At 41.9% G+C, this 17,807-nt stretch overlaps 1 protein-coding gene across 1 annotated transcript in view; it reads right to left on the reverse strand.

The window, feature by feature from the left end:
- SGIP1 (SH3GL interacting endocytic adaptor 1) overlaps positions 1 to 15,323 on the reverse strand; it is a 56,217-nt gene extending 40,894 nt beyond the window's left edge. Inside the window, exons 1-2 of the mRNA XM_072932615.1 lie at positions 14,929 to 15,323; positions 1,393 to 1,456 (exon numbers count right to left, since the gene is read on the reverse strand). Of these exons, the coding sequence (XP_072788716.1) occupies positions 1,393 to 1,456; positions 14,929 to 14,938 (74 nt within the window). The 5' untranslated portion in view covers positions 14,939 to 15,323. The remainder of the gene's footprint in view (positions 1 to 1,392; positions 1,457 to 14,928) is intronic.
- Positions 15,324 to 17,807: the final 2,484 nt, after the last annotated feature.

The following is a 17,807-nucleotide window of genomic DNA, read 5'->3' on the forward strand; positions in this document are numbered from 1 at the left end:
TCCCGGTTCCATCCCCGCTGCCGGGGGGATTTGGAGAGCGCCCAAATCCCTCGGGGCGGTGACCGCGCCGTGACCCCGCGGCACTAATTACTGCTGCTGCTAATTGCAGCGTGCTCCGGGGCGGCCTCTCTGCCACCATCCCCGGGGACAGCAGGATGGCACCTCGGGGCTGCACATCCCTCCTTTGGGGTGTGCTCCGTGTGTCCCTGCTCCCTGCAGCAGAGATCCAGTGCCACCAGGGTCACCTGGCCAGGCCTGTCCCTTGGCATGGGAAACCTCCCAACAGCTCAGGGGAACGAATCCAAAAGGAATAAAAGGAAAAACCTCGGAATTTCTGCTGACAGACACGAAACACCCAAACAGAGCTGCAGGAGGGGACTCCCTGCTGCCTGTCCCCTGCTGTCCCCAGGACATGGTGGCACAGGCTCCTTGTCCACAGCACTTGGGGACATCCACCCCAAGGCCACAGCAGTGGTGGCTGAGAATCATGGAATTGTTGGGGTTGGAAAACCCCTCTGGGATCATCAACCCCAACCATTCCCAGCACTGCCAAGGCCACCTCATGTCCCCAAGTGCCACATCCACATGGATTTAAATCCCTCCAGGGATGGGGACTTCTGGGCAGCTGTGCCAGGACTGGAGAACCTTTCCATGAAGGAATTTTCCCAAATATCCACCCTAAGCCTGCCCTGGCCCAGCCTGGGGCCGTTCCCTCTCCTCCTGTCCTTGTTCCTGGAGCAGAGCCCAAACCTGGCAGGAGCTGTGCAGAGCCAGAAGGGCCCTGAGCCTCCTTTGCTCCAGGCTGAGCCCCCTCAGCTCCCTCAGGGATTCTCCAGCCCTTCCCAGCTCTCTCAGGGATTCTCCAGCCCCTTCCCGGCTCCCTCAGGGATTCTCCGGCCCCTTCCCGGCTCCCTCAGGGATTCTCCAGCCCCTTCCCGGCTCCCTCAGGGATTCTCCAGCCCCTTCCCGGCTCCCTCAGCCTCTCCCGGGGCTGCAGATCCTCCCCAGGCTGGGCTCAGCTCCCCCCACACAACATCTCCCAGCCAGATGTGGGAAGAATCCCCTTCCAGATGTTTTCTGGGAAGAGAAATCCCTGTGCTGCACCTTCCCCAGCCACCAAACCCCGCACAAACATCCATGAAAATCGAATTTGCGTCTCTAACGAGCTCAAAAGGCAGAGAGGAATCCGCTCCAACCCCAAGTCCTCCTTTTCCACTGGTCCCCAAAAATCCCCCACACCCCCAGAGCTCCCAGGAAATCCCAAATTTGCTCCACGAGCAGGGGCACAGCTGGAATGTTTTTGCTGACCAAACTCCAGCCAAAGCCAACAAGGGATGCCCCAAATTCCTGCTGCAAAGCTCATTAAAGTCTGATGAGCTCCGATCAACTTACGTGGAATCAGTGTCCTTTTCTTTCCTGCGTATACCAAAGGCCTTCCTGGTGCGTTTTTTCAATCCTGAGGGGGAAGAACACAGAGAAAAAGGCAATAATTAATGGGACCCCTCCAATAAATCCTCCTTAAACCTCCCCATTGCCTCGCCGGCTGCCATCCATAAATGAGGTGAAAAAAGGGAAGAGCCAGAGTCAAAGGAATCTCGGAATTAAGGGGCAGCCAGGAGATTTTTGGATATTTTTTTCTGCCATTTATTTGTTTCTGCCATTTATTTGTTCATTTAACAGTTATTAACTCCCTCCCAGTGTGTGGGACTGAGTTATGTCCCACTTAATATTTGTTTCACACTTATTATTTCCCAGTTAATTGTTTCACAGTTCTTATTTCCCAGTTAATATTTCCCACTCAGTATTTGTTTCAGTTATTATTTCCCACTCAGTATTTGTTTCACAGTTATCATCTTTTCCCATTGAGTTAATTGTTTCACCGTTATTATTTCCCAGTTAATATTTGTTTCACAGTTATCATCTTTTCCCATTGAGTTAATTGTTTCACCCTTATTATTTCCCAGTTAATATTTGTTTCACAGTTATTACTTCCCGGTTAGTATTTACTTCCCAGTTAATATCCTTTTTCACATTCAATTTTTTTCCACAGTTAATTGTTTCACAGTCAATATTTCCCAATTAATATTTCCCGGCCAATATTTCTCACTCAATATTTTTTCCCAGTTAATATTTATTTTACAATTAATATTTCCCAGTTGATTCCCCCCCCATTAATATTTCCCAGTTAGTTTTTCCCCCCAGTTAACATTTTTTCCCAGCTAATTTTTTTATGCAGTTAATATTTTTCACTCAATATTTGTTTCCCAGTTAATATTTATCTCCCAGTTAATTTTCCCCCCAGTTATTATTTCCTAGTTAGTATTTGTTTCAGAGTTATTGCTTCCCAGTTAATATTTCCCAGTTAACATTTTTATCCCCAGTTAATATTTCTCACTCAATATTTGTGTCACAGTTAATATTTGTTTCCCAGTTAATATTTCTCACTCAATATTTGTTTCCCAGTTATTACTTCCCAGTTAGCATTCATTTCCCAGTTAATATCCTTTTTCACATTTAATTGTTTCACAGTCAATATTTCATAATTAATATTTCCCACTCAATATTTGTTTCCCAGCCAGTATTTCCCAGCTAATATATATTTCCCAGTCAATATTTGGGGGGAATTGCTCTCAGCACCCCTCTCCAAATGCAGAGCTCCTTCTCCCTTTCCCAAAAATCCTCATTTTTCCCTCTCTGGGAGTCACCAGGCAGAGGGACACAGCTTGTGGGGACAATCCCAGGAGCTCTGAGTCCCTGGCACAGGAAAATTCCCAATTTTTTGGGAGCAGGGGCTGAGCTGAGGTTGGGATTTGCTCCTCCAGCTCCCTGCCAGGCGCTTTTGGGGCTGAAGCTCCCCAAGACCCGTCCTGGCAAGACTCAGACTTATAAAAATCAACCCAACCTTCTCCACCGAGAGCGACCAAACCTTCGCCACCGAGAAGAATCCAAACGTTCTCCACCAAGAGCAACCAAACCTTCTCCACCAAGAAGAATCCAAACCTTCTCCACCAAGAGAGCGACCAAACCTTCTCCACCAAGAGAGCGACCAAACCTTCTCCACCAAGAGAGCGACCAAACCTTCTCCACCAAGAGAGCGACCAAACCTTCTCCACCAAGAGAGCGACCAAACCTTCTCCACCAAGAGAGCGACCAAACCTTCTCCACCAAGAGAGCGACCAAACCTTCTCCACCAAGAGAGCGACCAAACCTTCTCCACCAAGAGAGCGACCAAACCTTCTCCACCAAGAGAGCGACCAAACCTTCTCCACCAAGAGAGCGACCAAACCTTCTCCACCAAGAGAGCGACCAAACCTTCTCCACCAAGAGAGCGACCAAACCTTCTCCACCAAGAGAGCGACCAAACCTTCTCCACCAAGAGAGCGACCAAACCTTCTCCACCAAGAGAGCGACCAAACCTTCTCCACCAAGAGAGCGACCAAACCTTCTCCACCAAGAGAGCGACCAAACCTTCTCCACCAAGAGAGCGACCAAACCTTCTCCACCAGGAGAGCGACCAAACCTTCTCCACCAGGAGAGCGACCAAACCTTCTCCACCAGGAGAGCGACCAAACCTTCTCCACCAGGAGAGCGACCAGACCTTCTCCACCAGGAGAGCGACCAGACCTTCTCCACCAGGAGAGCGACCAGACCTTCTCCACCAGGAGAGCGACCCGACCTTCTCCACCAAGAGCACGACCAAACCTTCTCCACCAAGAGCACGACCAAACCTTCTCCACCAAGAGCACGACCAAACCTTCTCCACCAAGAGCATGACCAAACTTGCTCCACCACAGGCAAACCAACCTTCTCCACCAAGAAGAGTCCAAACATTCTCCACCAGGAGCAACCAAACCTTCTCCACCAAGAGAGCGACCAAACCTTCTCCACCAAGAACATCCCAGCCTTCTCCACAGCCCTGAGCCACAGGAATTCCACATGGAATTCTCCAGGCTGGAGATTCCAGGGCTGCCAGAACAGCCACAGGCTGCACCAACCACAGCTGGCTGATCTCACTGCAGCCACAAAAACCTCTCCAAACCCAGCATCATCCACCTCGAAAATCCTTTTTTCCTGCCATCCATAAGAATTCCACCTCAGAAACACAATTTACTGCTTCAAACTCTGACACTTGCTCTGCTTTATTCCTGAAAACTGATTCTCATTCTTTAGATTCCTTCTTATGGGAATTATCTAACTGCACTCAGCTGCAGTAGCAGGCCTCAACCACAATTTTATATTTTTATTTTATAATATTTTTATTTGGATGTAACATTACCCTGCCTTCAAATTGAATTTCCTGCGTGACTTTTCCCTGTGGGAACACCTGAGGGTTTCAGGAGCTTTGTTTGGCTGTGCTGAGCACAGGGAAGGTCGTTCTTTCCTTGGGCTCCCACATTTCTGGGCTCTCCCAAGGAATTTGGGAGGAATTTCTGGGCTCTCCCAAGGAATTTGGGAGGACTTTGCAGGTTTGAGTGGGCTGGGCAAAGCAAGGGAAAAACCACACAGTAAATTCAATTTTAAGGCAGGATGATGATGAAGTAGGAGCAACCCCATTCCCCCAAATCCAACCCTTCACCCTCCAGCTCCAGCTTGCCTCTGGATCCCCAAATATTGATTTTTTTTTTTTTTTCCAATTGAAATTTAAGTTTTAAATATTGAGGGATGTCCCTGGAGGAAATATTATTCACTTGGGAGCATGGAGCTGATAAGGAAAACACCTCTCCAAGAGGAAAGGCAGAGTGTGGACGCAATTTGTGATGATTAAAGTAGGAAAAAAATGCTTTAATTCTACTTCATCTGTGCACCAAGATAAAATTTATCTATGGCCATGACAGTCTCAGGAGCAGGGAAAGCAGGAAGAGGAGGGGGAAAATGAAATAATCACCCTCAGCTTGGATTTTTATTTGGTTTGGTTGTGAGGGGTGTTCAGAGCTGGATTTGAGCAGCCTCAAATCTTTTTTTCCATGCAGGAAAAGCTGATTTTTCATTTATAAACCTTACATTGATGTAGTTTTTAAAGACTTTGTGTTTAACTCAAATTGGCTGATAATTTTTTTGCCATTTATTCTCTTGGTTGGAAGGTGCTTTGTGTGTGAATGTGCAAAACCTTTTATTTTTGTAGGTGTTTACATTTTTTTGTGGGTTCTTATGGGACAGATCTTTTGTTATGACAGGTGTAATTTATTTTTCTTGACCAGAATGGGTTGTTATGTAAACTGGTTGTCATTCTTTAGATTCTTTCTTATGGGAATTATCCAACTGCCCTCAGCTGAAGTAGCAGGCCTGAAACACAATTTTATAAGGTCTTTCTTTTAGAATATTTTTGTAGGTATTTAATGTAATGTAAATCAATAATAAATGCATAAATACATATGTGTGTATATATTATATTATTATATAATACATATTATATTATAGATTATAATATGTAATACCTATGTAATACCTATGTAATACCTATGTAATACCTATGTAATACCTATGTAATACCTATGTAATACCTATGTAATACCTATGTAATACCTATGTAATACCTATGTAATACCTATGTAATACCTATGTAATACCTATGTACATGTTATTATATAATATATAATACATATATTATATAATGCATATAATATATTATAACATTATATAATATTATAACATAATATATTCTAAAATAGTCTAATATATAGTATATTATGTAATATATAATATTATATCTTATATATTATAAATAAATGTAAATAAAATATGTCTGCAAATAATGTAATTATTGCTTTGTCCAGCACACTCAAACCTGCAAATTCCTCCCAAATTCCTTGGGAGAGCCCAGAAATTCCTCCCAAATTCCTTGGGAGAGCCCAGAAATGTGGGAACCCAAGGAAGGAACGACCTTCCCTGTGCTCAGCACAGCCAAACAAAGCTCCTGAAACCCTCAGGTGTTCCCACAGGGAAAAGTCACGCAGGAAATTCAATTTGAAGGCGGGGTAATGTTACATCCAAATAAAAATATTATGAAATAAAAATATAAAATTGTGTTTCAGGGCTGCTGCTCCAGCTGAGTGCAGTTAGATAATTCCCATAAGAAAGAATCTAAAGAATGAGAATCAGTTTACGTAACAACCCCATTCTTGTCAAGAAAAATAAGTTACGCCTGTAATAACAAAATAAATAATAATAAACAATAACTCCAGCCCATAAACATCCACCAAAACAAAATAGTAAACACCTAAAAAAGAAAACTCTTGCACATTCACACACAAGCAATAGGGTAAGTAGCAAAAAAAAATTACCAAATGAGTCAAACTCTTGGTCCTGATCAGAAATTTCACTTTTCCCACTCAATATTCATCTCCCAGTTATTATTTCCCACTTAATATTTGAGTTATTATTTCCCAGTTAATATTTTCCTCCCAGTTATTTTTTCCCCATTTAATATTTCCCACTCAATATTTGTTTCCTAGTTAATATTTCCCAGTTATTTTCTCCCCCAGTTATAATTTCCCAGTTAGTATTTGTTTCAGAGCTTTTATTTCCCAGTTAATATTTGTTCCTCAGTTAATATTTCCCAGTTAATATTTTTCTCCCAGCTAGTATTTCCCACTCAATATTTATTTCCCAGTTAATATTTCCCAGTTTTTTCCCCCCAGTTATTATTTCCCTGTTAGTATTTGTTTCAGAATTTTTATTTCCCAGTTAATATTTCCCAATTAATATTTTTCTCCCAGCTATTTTTTGCCCAAGTTAATATTTCTCACTCAATATTTATTTCCCAGTTAATATTTTTCCCCAGTTATTATTTGTTTCCCAGTTATTATTTCCCAGTTAATATATTTGTTTCCCAGTTAATATTTCCCATTTAACATTTTTCTCCCAGTTAATAATTGGGAACCAAATATTGGCACAGCCACAGCAGCTCCAGATGTGCCCCCAAAATCACACCCAGAGTGGGGTTTTTAGGGAATTTCAGGGTTTTGGGGGATAAAGGGAGGTGGCAGAGCTTCCCTTCACCCTACACATAAATATCAATTATAAAATTTATCATTATATTCTATATTAAATAATAAATTATTGTATAGAAATCTAAATAAAACCCCCACGTGGGTATCCTCCCCTCCAAAAAAAAACAAAAAAAAGCCTCCCTGGGATCTCTCCCAAATTTGGGTTGGGTTTGGCCACAAACACTGGATAAATCCCATTTTCCTTCAGGTTCCTTCTCTCCCAAATTTGGGTTGGGATGGGATCCCAACCACAAAATCCTCTGGATAAATCCCATTTTCCATCAGATTCATTTCTCCAATCCCAATATTGGATTGGGATTCACAAATTCTGGATAAATTCCATTTTCCTTCATGTTCCTCCAATCCCAATATTGAGTCAGGATTCCACAAATCCTGAATAAATCCCATTTCCCCTCATAATCCTCCTTCCCCAAAATTTGGTCCAGATTCCTGCCACAAACTCTGGATATATATGATAGTATCTAATTTCATTATATTAATTAAAATACATCATATTCTATATACTTTATATATAATTTTATTATTCTATATTTTACAACATATGCTATGTTATATATTTATATACTGCATTTTCTAGTATTTTATGTTCCATTTATTATTACATTCTATTATTCTATATTCTTTATCCTGCATGATATAGTATTTTATATTCTGTATTATTTATAGCATTTTATATTACTTTATATTATATATATAAAATAAAATATCTAAAATACATAATGTATTATTTTAAGAATTTTTTTCCTCAATAAGTCATCAAAAAAAAAAAAAAAACCAAACAAAAAACCCCACCTAAATACAAATGACACCAAAGAAAAAAATCAGAAATTAAAGACGAATGTTTAAAGACAAATGTTTTTCCAAGGCTGAGGTGGGTCAGGAATATTTTCCCAGATAATTCAGGATTTAACATCTGCTTTTAAACAAAATTCTCATTTTAAACAATCCAGTGTAAACCGGGATGTGCTGGGGAATTCCCAATCCCACTCCAAAACTTCCTGGGGAGAGGGCAAAAATTAAAATTCCTACAGGACAGCCCCAAAACCTCCTGCTCCAAGAGTTTAAATGGGGGAAAAAAATTAAAATTAAAAGAGAAAAATAGAAAAATAGAATTAAAAGGGGGGGGAAAATATAGAGCTAAAATGGGGGAAAAAATATAGAGCTAAAATGGGGGAAAAACACAAAAAGGGGAAAAAACACAATTAAAAAGAGGGAAAAACACAATTTAAATGGGGGGGAAAAAACACAATTAAAAAGGGGAAAAAAACCAATTTAAATGGGGGAAAAACCCAATTTAAAAAGGGGGAAAAATAGAGTTAAAATGGGGGAAAAAACAATTAAAAAGGGGAAAAAACACAATTATTAAAAAGGGGAAAAAACACAATTATTGAAAAAGGGGGAAAAACACAATTATTGAAAAAGGGGGAAAAACAATTATTGAAAAAGGGGGAAAACACAATTATTGAAAAAGGGGGAAAACACAATTATTGAAAAAGGGGAAAAACACAATTATTGAAAAAGGGGAAAAACACAATTATTGAAAAAGGGGAAAAACACAATTATTGAAAAAGGGGAAAAACACAATTATTGAAAAAGGGGAAAAACCCAATTTAAATGGGGGGAAAAACCCAATTTAAATGGGGGGAAAAACCCAATTTAAATGGGGGGAAAAACCCAATTTAAATGGGGGGAAAAACCCAATTTAAATGGGGGAAAAAACACAATTTAAATGGGGGAAAAAACACAATTTAAATGGGGGAAAAACACAATTTAAATGGGGGAAAAACACAATTTAAATGGGAAAAATATAAATAAAATGGGGGGAAAATAGAAATGAAATGGGGATAAAATAGAATTGAAACCCCCAACACCTACACCTAATTAAAACTGAAGAATAAATGAATTTTTGCAGGACCCCGGGAAGGGCAGGAAGAGGCGGCGGCAGCAGAATTGGTGCCACAAAGGCCGAGCTCTGCATGGCTGGCACAGCACACAGGGCCACTTTGTGCTCTGCCCAAAACCCACCTGCAGCGGCTCCGGGGTTGGGCCTTGGGGGCTTCTTCTCCCAAAATTTGGGGGGAGAAAAAAAAAAAAAAAGAAAAATTATGGGCATGGGTTGGGGTTAATGAAATGAGGGAAAAAAAAATATCAGCTGGCAGGGAAAATGGGAACATTATATGGGAAAATAAATATATATAGGTGGGAAAATAAATAAATAAATACATATATGTATGGGAAAATAAACCCATATATAGATAGATAGATATGGGAAAACAAATCCCTATATATGTATGAGAAAATAAATCCCTAAATAGATATAGGGGAAAATAAATATAGATATAAATCCCTATATATATACACATATGGGAAAATAAATCCCTATATATATATATACACATACAGAAAAATAAAACCTTACATATATATGAGAAAATAAATCCCTAAATAGATATATGGGAAAATAAATGTAGATATCTATGGGAAAATAAATCCCTATATATAAATGGGAAAATAAATCCCTACATATAAATGTATTTTTATATATGGGAAAATAAATCCCTACATATATATATATATATATATGTATATATATGGGAAAATAAATCCCTACATATATATATATATGTATTTACATATATGGGAAAATAAAGCCATATATATATATATATATATATATATGGGAAAATAAATCCCTATATATAAATGGGAAAATAAATCGCCATATATATATATATATTTATATATATGGGAAAATAAAGCCATATATATATATATATATATGGGAAAATAAATCCCTATATATACATACATGGGAAAATAAATCCAGCTCTATATGGGAAAACAAACACAGCTCTATATGGGAAATGCAGACTTGCAGCCCTCCCTTGCCGGGGCAGGGGATCCCCACTGACAGCTCTGAGCACCCCAACACCTCCAGGTCACTGCTGGGGAGGAGCTCTGCGTTCCCTCATGCTCCTCCTCTCCAATCCCAAAACTGGGTTGGGATTCTGGCCACAAATTCTGGATAAATCCCATTTTCCTTCCTGTTCCTGTTCCTCCTCTCTCCAAATCCAAATTTGGGTTGGGATTCCTGCCGCAGACTCTGGATAAATCCTATTTTACTTCATATTCCTCCTCTCCAATCCCAAAACTGGGTTGGGATTCCGGCCACAAATTCTGGATAAATCCCTTTTTACTTCATATTCCTCCTCTCCCAAATTTGGGTCCAGATTCCAGCCACAAACACTGCATAAATCCCATTTTCCTTTGTGCTCCTCCTCTCCCAAAACTGAGTTGGGATTCCAGCCATAACCTCTGGATAAATCCCATTTTCCTTTGTGTTCCTGTTCCTCCTCTCCCAAAACTGGGTTGGTATTTCTGCTATAAACTCTGGATAAATCCCATTTTCCTTCAGATTCCTCCTTTCCAAACCGAAAATGGGGTTGGGATTCCAGCCATAAACTCTGGATAAATCCCATTTTCCTTCAGATTCCTTCTCTCCAATCCCAAAACTGGGTTTGGATTCCAGCCATAACCCCTGGATAAATCCCATTTTTCTTTGTGTTCCTCCTCTCCCAAAACTGGGTTGGGATTCCAACCACAAACCCTGCATAAATCCCATTTTCCTTCAGATTCCTTCTCTCTGATCCCAAAATGAGATTGGGATTCCTGCCACAAACTCTGAATAAATCCCATTTTCCTTCATGTTCCTCCACTCCAATTCCAATATGGGTTGGGATTCCTGCTACAAACTCTGGATAAATCCCATTTTCCCACATATTCCTCCTTTCCAATCCCAAAACAGGGTCGGGATCACTGCCAGAAACTCTGGTTAAATCCCATTTTACACCTCCAACAGCTCTGGGGGCTCAACATCACCCACTTAGGGCAGGATTTCACCCCAAATCCACATTTTTAAGGGATAAAACCCCACTCTGGGGGGGTCCAAGGTGAGCAGCCCCTGACCTCACCTGGAATTATTTTTTTCCTGCCGTCCCAAAACAGGAGTGGGGCCGGTGACTCGCCCAGTAAATTCCTGCCTTGGCAGGAAATCCCAAATTCCTGAGTTTGGGCACCAGTTCCAGATGCCCAAGGGCACATTTTAAACGGGGCTCACCCCAAGGAGGAGTTTTGCCTTTTTTGTTTTTAGGTTTTGCCTTATTTTTTCGGGTTTTGCCACTTCTTTCCCACAGGTTTTCCCCCTTTTTTTTTTTTTTTTTTTTCAGGTTTTGCCATGTTTTTTTTCCCCAGGTTTTGCCCCTTTTTGTTGTTGTTGTGTCATTTTGGGGCCTTTTATGTTGGTTTTTGAACCCCAAACCTGAGAGCTCCAGAGCTTTTCCCCACTTTTCTTCCAAACTTTTCACTTCCAAGGCCTCATTCCTACAAAATTCCTCCTTGACAACTCAAACCCACCTGGATCAGCCCCCCAAAAACATCCCAAAATTCTCCATGGACATCTTTGGTGGGATGTCCCCAACCCTAAGCCCATCCTGAGATACAAAGCATCCAAATCCCTGGATCAGGCTCAGCATTTCCTGGGAAAAGAGGGGAAAAAAATCTTCTCCTACATCCTGAAAAAGTGATTTCCTTCCCAGTTCTGCAGAAAATTCCAGCAGGTCTGGAAAAATCCATCTCAGAGATGGAGATATCCTACACCAGGTCCTGCTTCTCCTTGGATCTGAGCTCAGCCCTGGATTTCTGACTGAACTCTGGAAAATCCAGCTCCTGACTCGGTGCTCTGGGAATTTCTGGGATGGTTTTCCATCCGTGCCTGAATTCGTGATATTCCCTCAAACCTGCTGGTGGCTTTCTCCAATCCAAACCCCAGATTTGCCTCCTTAAATCCAAACCCCCAATTTTACCTCCTCCAATCCCCCCCAGTTTTCCCAGATAATTTCCTTGCCGAGTCCTGCAGACAACGCCGAGCAATCCAAACAAAATTCACTGAAATAAAGTCAATTTTCAACCAACAAAAAGGATTTTTTTTGGATGTGCCATTGATGCCTCTGGGCCCAGCATTCCAAAAACAGAGACCCCCAAGGATCCTAAAGATGATTCCAGGAGATTTTCCCAGTTTGGATGTGACCAGAGGATCCCAGCCTGGTTTGGGTTGGGAGGGACCTTAAATCCTCTGTCACCCACACCATGGGACAGCTTCCACTGTCCCCATCCAGCCAGAACATTCCATGGAAATTCCCTGAGTGACCAAACTCCACAGTCTGAAGAAACTCCAAAAAATTCCCACTCTGGGAAGGTTTCTCCCCGGCTTTGAGGTCTGGAGGAGCACCCCAGGAAAAGCAGGAACGATTTCTCCGGAGGAGCCACGCCTGCTCCCATCTCCCCAACATCTCCCAGCTCCTCCCTGAGCATTCCCAAATTCATCAAAGCCTCCCCACGCCCTGCAGAGAATTCCAAAAGGAGCCCAACCCGTTCCGTGGCCGGATTTTCGCCTCCACCACGTGCCCGGGGCGCTTCCGAGCGTTCCCAATCCCAGGGAAGCTCCAAATCCATCTTGTTCCATGCCTGGTGGCACCTCTGGGGGGTTTGATCCCTGTCCCAACCCCTCTTCCCACCTGGTGGCACCTCCAGGGGGTTGGATCCCCATCCCAACCCCTCTTCCCACCCAGCTGAGCGAAACCAAACACGGCAAAGCCATGGAATGTTCCTGCCCCATGGAATTGGAGGAATTTCCATTCCTGGAGACACCTTCAGTGTCCTCCACCAAGGGTTGGGGGCTGGGAAAAAAACCTCTTTTGCTTGTTTTTTTGGGGGTATCATTGGGATTTTTAAGCATCCACAAAAAAGAAACGTTTTTCTCGCATCTCCCAGAAGAATGACAAAATATTCCATATATTGAGCATAATGTCCCATGCCAGCAAAAATTGCTCATCCTGCGCCGTTCCCAACCTGGTGAATTCTCTTTTTTTCCCAGGAAAAGGATCCAAAGAGGATCCATGAGCCAGGTCCATCCTGCTGGCCATGGGTGGCCTCAGGTCCTGCACCCACCCTCCACTCCAGCAGGAAAAGTTATTTAAATAATTCATCACAATAATAATTAAACCCCTTTAAGATGCTCTGTGAGGAACTCTCGGTGTTTTGCACACATTTAAAAGTGCCGGCTCCAATTAAGCCAAGCTTGTCAAAACCATTGAGTTAATTGTATTAATATTAAATTAATCTAAATATTAAATAAATATAATTTTATTAAAAATAAAGTTAAATAAAGGGCCAGAGTTTCAGTGGCATCTCGGATTTAAGTTCCACTCTCCCACAAATCCAACCGATTTCCAACTATTTCAAAACTCAAAAAACCCCAGAAATTAGTTCTAATTTTCCAACTTCTGTTCCAGGTTTGCATCAGCCACTTGGGGAACGTTTCAAGCTGTTTAATAATTCAGTTTTTATGATTAGTATTTAATTTTTCCCCATGCATGACTGGGTCGTGGAAGGTGATTCCACCTCTGCCAGCCCAGTGCCCCAACCCTGGATCCATCTCCAGCGTGGGGCTGGGCACTGACCAAAACTCCTGCCAGGCCAAAACCCTCAAGGAATAAAACAAAACCCAAAAAAAACCCCCAAAACCAAAAACCCCAAATCCCAAAAGAGCCTCAAAACCCCAATTTCCTTCCCCCAAGCAGCCTCATAAACCAAATAAATAACTCAAAGCAAGGCCTACAACAGGACAGCTTCAGTTTATCCACAAGAATTCCTCTGTGAACGTTGGAATTTTGGGAGCAGCCAGGATTTTAATGGCATTTTCCCTGCCATGACCTGCTCCTGTCGTGGGATGGCTTTGATGTCACGGGCTAAAATTAAAACCTCTTTTGCTTGTGACTCTCATCAGCACCAGGGAGAGCAGGGAAGGCTTTTCCTGGGATCTAAAGGATAAAACTCATTTCCTTCCCACCAAAACCTCCAAAAGCCAGCCCAGGAGAGGCCGTTCCCTGTGCCCACACCCGAATTCCCGAGGCCAGGGAAAGATCCCAAACCCACAGAAATCCCACGCACCCCAAAGCCTCTCCAGGTGAATTTGGGCAGGGGGCAGCCCCAGATTTTGGGGATAGTCCGGGAAGCAATTTCCCAATTTCTGCCTGTCATTCCGGGGAGCTCCATGGGCTGGAAGAGGCTCCACCAAGCCAGGCCCTGCTGCTGCCACCAACGGGCCAGAAATCCCCCGAAATTCAATATATTTCGCTCTTGCTGGCCCTGGAGTATCCATCCTGCTAAAATACAATTAAATCCAAGCATCCTTTCCCTGCATCCTGCTCCAGAAGGAATTAAAATGATAAATAATAAAGGAGAGCTTTACATACGGCCGAGACAGACGACAGAGGATAAAATTCCTGTCATGCCCAGAGGCTTTTCCCACACAGGATCAGACACAGCTCCCCGAAGCATCCTGAGCCTGGAGCCCAAATTCCCTCCTCATCCCCATTTTTATGCCGAGAAACCCCGATCCAGCATCTCCACGGCTCGGCAAGGAAAAAATAAAAATATAAAAATCTCGAGTTCCGATTGCCTCGTTTCCCAATGAAACGATGCTCATCCAGCGGGGGAAAACCAGCGAACCCCCTCCGGCAGCAGCGCATCCCCGGCTCCATCCTCCGGGAAGCACAGCGGGGGAAAATGGGGATTTCGGGATGAAAAATGGGGATTTCGGGATGAAAAATGGGGATTTCGGGCTCCAAATCCCGGCGGAGGAAGCGGCAGCTCGGCGGCAAAGCGGGAATTGGCAGAGCCCGAGCTGCCTACACAGGGCTGGGGATGGAATTGCAAATAACCTGATGGGCTCGGGATTATATCACCGGCCCGGAGCCTCGGGATTAGGGGGAGGGGAGGGTTGGATGGAGCGATTATTGAGGGAATTTTTAATTCGGGAAATAAATCATCCCCCCGCGGGATCAGGCGCATCACCTACCTTCCATCATGGTGGCAGAATCGCATTCCTCAGTTCCCACGGAGCTGGAAAAACGCAGGAGAGGGCGAGCCCCGCTCAGCAGCGCCCGGCCTCGGGGGAGGAGGAGGAGGAGGAGGAGGAGGAGGAGGAGGAGGAGGAGGAGGAGGAAGGAGCGGGTGCAGCAGTCAGGGCCAGGCCATGGATGCTGCTGCCTGGATCGCTCCGGGCTGGCAGCGGAGGATGCTCGCAGGGAGGGGGCGAGGCGGGCTGGGCTCCGCACTCCTCACATGCGCTCTCGCTGCCGACACACCCCCGGGGAACGCTCCAACCTATTTCCCAGATTTTTGCATTTTTTTTGATTTTTTCCCACCCCCCCAAACCTTCCCCAGCGCTGTTTTCCCCAAAAGCAGAACCCCTGTCCGCACCTCGTGACGCACTTCCCTTCCCTTAATCCTATTGCGGCCAGCCCGGGATTAATTCCCGGCGCTGTCAGATGGGGATGGGAAAAGGGGATGGGAAAAGGGGATGGGAATAAAAGGGGATCGGGAAAGGGGATGGGAATAAAAGGGGATCGGGGAAAGGGGATGGGAATAAAAGGGGATCGGGAAAAGGGGATGGGAAAAAGGGGATGGGAAAAAGGGGATCGGGGAAAAAAAAAAGGGGACGGGGGAAAAGAATAATAAAGGGGGACAGGGGGAAAAGAATAATAAAGGGGGAGCGGGGGGAAAAGAATAATAATATAAAGGGGAAAAAATAATAATATAAAGGGGGAAAAAATAATAATATAAAGGGGGAAAAATAATAATATAAAGGGGGAAAAAATAATAATATAAAGGGGGAAAAAATAATAATATAAAGGGGGAAAAAATAATAATATAAAGGGGGAAAAAATAATAATATAAAGGGGGAAAAAATAATAATATAAAGGGGGAAAAAATAATAATATAAAGGGGGAAAAAATAATAATATAAAGGGGGGAAAAATAATAATATAAAGGGGGAAAAATAATAATATAAAGGGGGAAAAATAATAATATAAAGGGGGAAAAATAATAATATAAAGGGGGAAAAATAATAATATAAAGGGGGAAAAAATAATAATATAAAGGGGGAAAAAATAATATAAAGGGGGACAGGGGGGAAAAAATAATAAAGGGGGACAGGGGGGAAAAAATAATAAAGGGGGACAGGGGGGAAAAAATAATAAAGGGGGACAGGGGGGAAAAAATAATAAAGGGGGACAGGGGGGAAAGAGCCCCCCTGCCCCTCCTGTCCCTCCCTGCAGGGACAACAGCGGCGCTTTGGGGACAACCCGCGCCTCAGAATGTGACATTTCAACGTGACCGTGGAGCGGGGATGGAAAACTTCCCCCATCAGCATCTTTAGGATCATCCCCGGCAGCCCCATGTGCTTCTCGGGGTTTGTTCCCGCTCAGCAGCAAAGCCCACATGGTTTTTCTCGTTGAAAAATAAATATAAAAAGGTATTTTTCATTAATGAAAATTGAATTTTTTTTGCCCAATTAAAATGGGGAAAAAATTTTAATGGGGAAAAAAAATTTTAATGGGGAAAAAAAATTTTAATGGGGAAAAAAAATTTTAATGGGGAAAAAAAATTAAAATGGGGAAAAAAAATTAAAATGGGGAAAAAAAATTAAAATGGGGAAAAAAAATTAAAATGGGGGGAAAAAATTAAAATGGGGGGAAAAATTAAAATGGGGGGAAAAAATTAAAATGGGGGGAAAAAATTAAAATGGGGGGAAAAAATTAAAATGGGGGAAAAAATTAAAATGGGGGGAAAAAATTAAAATGGGGGAAAAAATTAAAATGGGGGGAAAAAATTAAAATGGGGGGAAAAAATTAAAATGGGGGGAAAAAATTAAAATGGGAAAAAAATTAAAGTGGGAAAAAAATTAAAATGGGGGAAAAAATTAAAATTCCTGCTGGGCACACCAAAATAACACAAATCCCCAAAAAAAAATTCCTGGAGCAGCTGCAGGGCCCCAGAAGTGCCAGGCTGGACGGGTCTGGGACAATCCTCAGGGGTTGGGATGGGCTTTAGGGTCATTCCAACCCTAAATCTGGGAATTCCCATCCCACATCCTGTGCCACCCCAATCCCACAGCTCCGGGGGGATGTTCCTAATCAATCCCTATATATATATATATATATATGGGACAATAAAACCCTATACATATGGGAAAAGCAATCCCTATATAGATACATATGGGAAAATAAATCCCTATATAGATACCTATGGGAAAATAAAACCCTATACATATATGAGAAAATAAAACCCTAAATATATATATATATTGGAAAATAAATATAGATATCTATGGGAAAAAAATCCCCATATATATTTATGAAAATAAATCCTTATATATATATATGGGAAAATAAATCCCTATATATATATATATATATATATACATATGGGAAAATCAATCCCTATATATATATATACATATGGGAAAATAAAACCCTATACATATATGGGAAAATAAATCCCTAAATATATATATGGGAAAATAAATATAGATATATATGGGAAAATAAATCCCTATACATATATGAGAAAACAAATCCCTAAATATATATATATGGGAAAATAAACCCCTACATATATATGGGAAAATAAATCCCTATATATATACACATATGGGAAAATCAATCCCTATACATATATATATATACACACATATGGGAAAATAAAACCCTATACATATATGAAGAAATAAAACCCCAAATATATATATATGGGAAAATAAATATAGATATATATGGGAAAATAAATCCCTACATATAAATGGGAAAATAAATCCCTATATATATACACATATGGGAAAATCAATCCCTATATATCTATATACACACACACACACGAAAATAAAACCCTATAC

The sequence above is a fragment of the Taeniopygia guttata genome, chromosome 8 (genome assembly GCF_048771995.1).
Source record: "Taeniopygia guttata chromosome 8, bTaeGut7.mat, whole genome shotgun sequence".
In the NCBI taxonomy this organism is placed as follows: Eukaryota; Metazoa; Chordata; class Aves; order Passeriformes; family Estrildidae; genus Taeniopygia; species Taeniopygia guttata.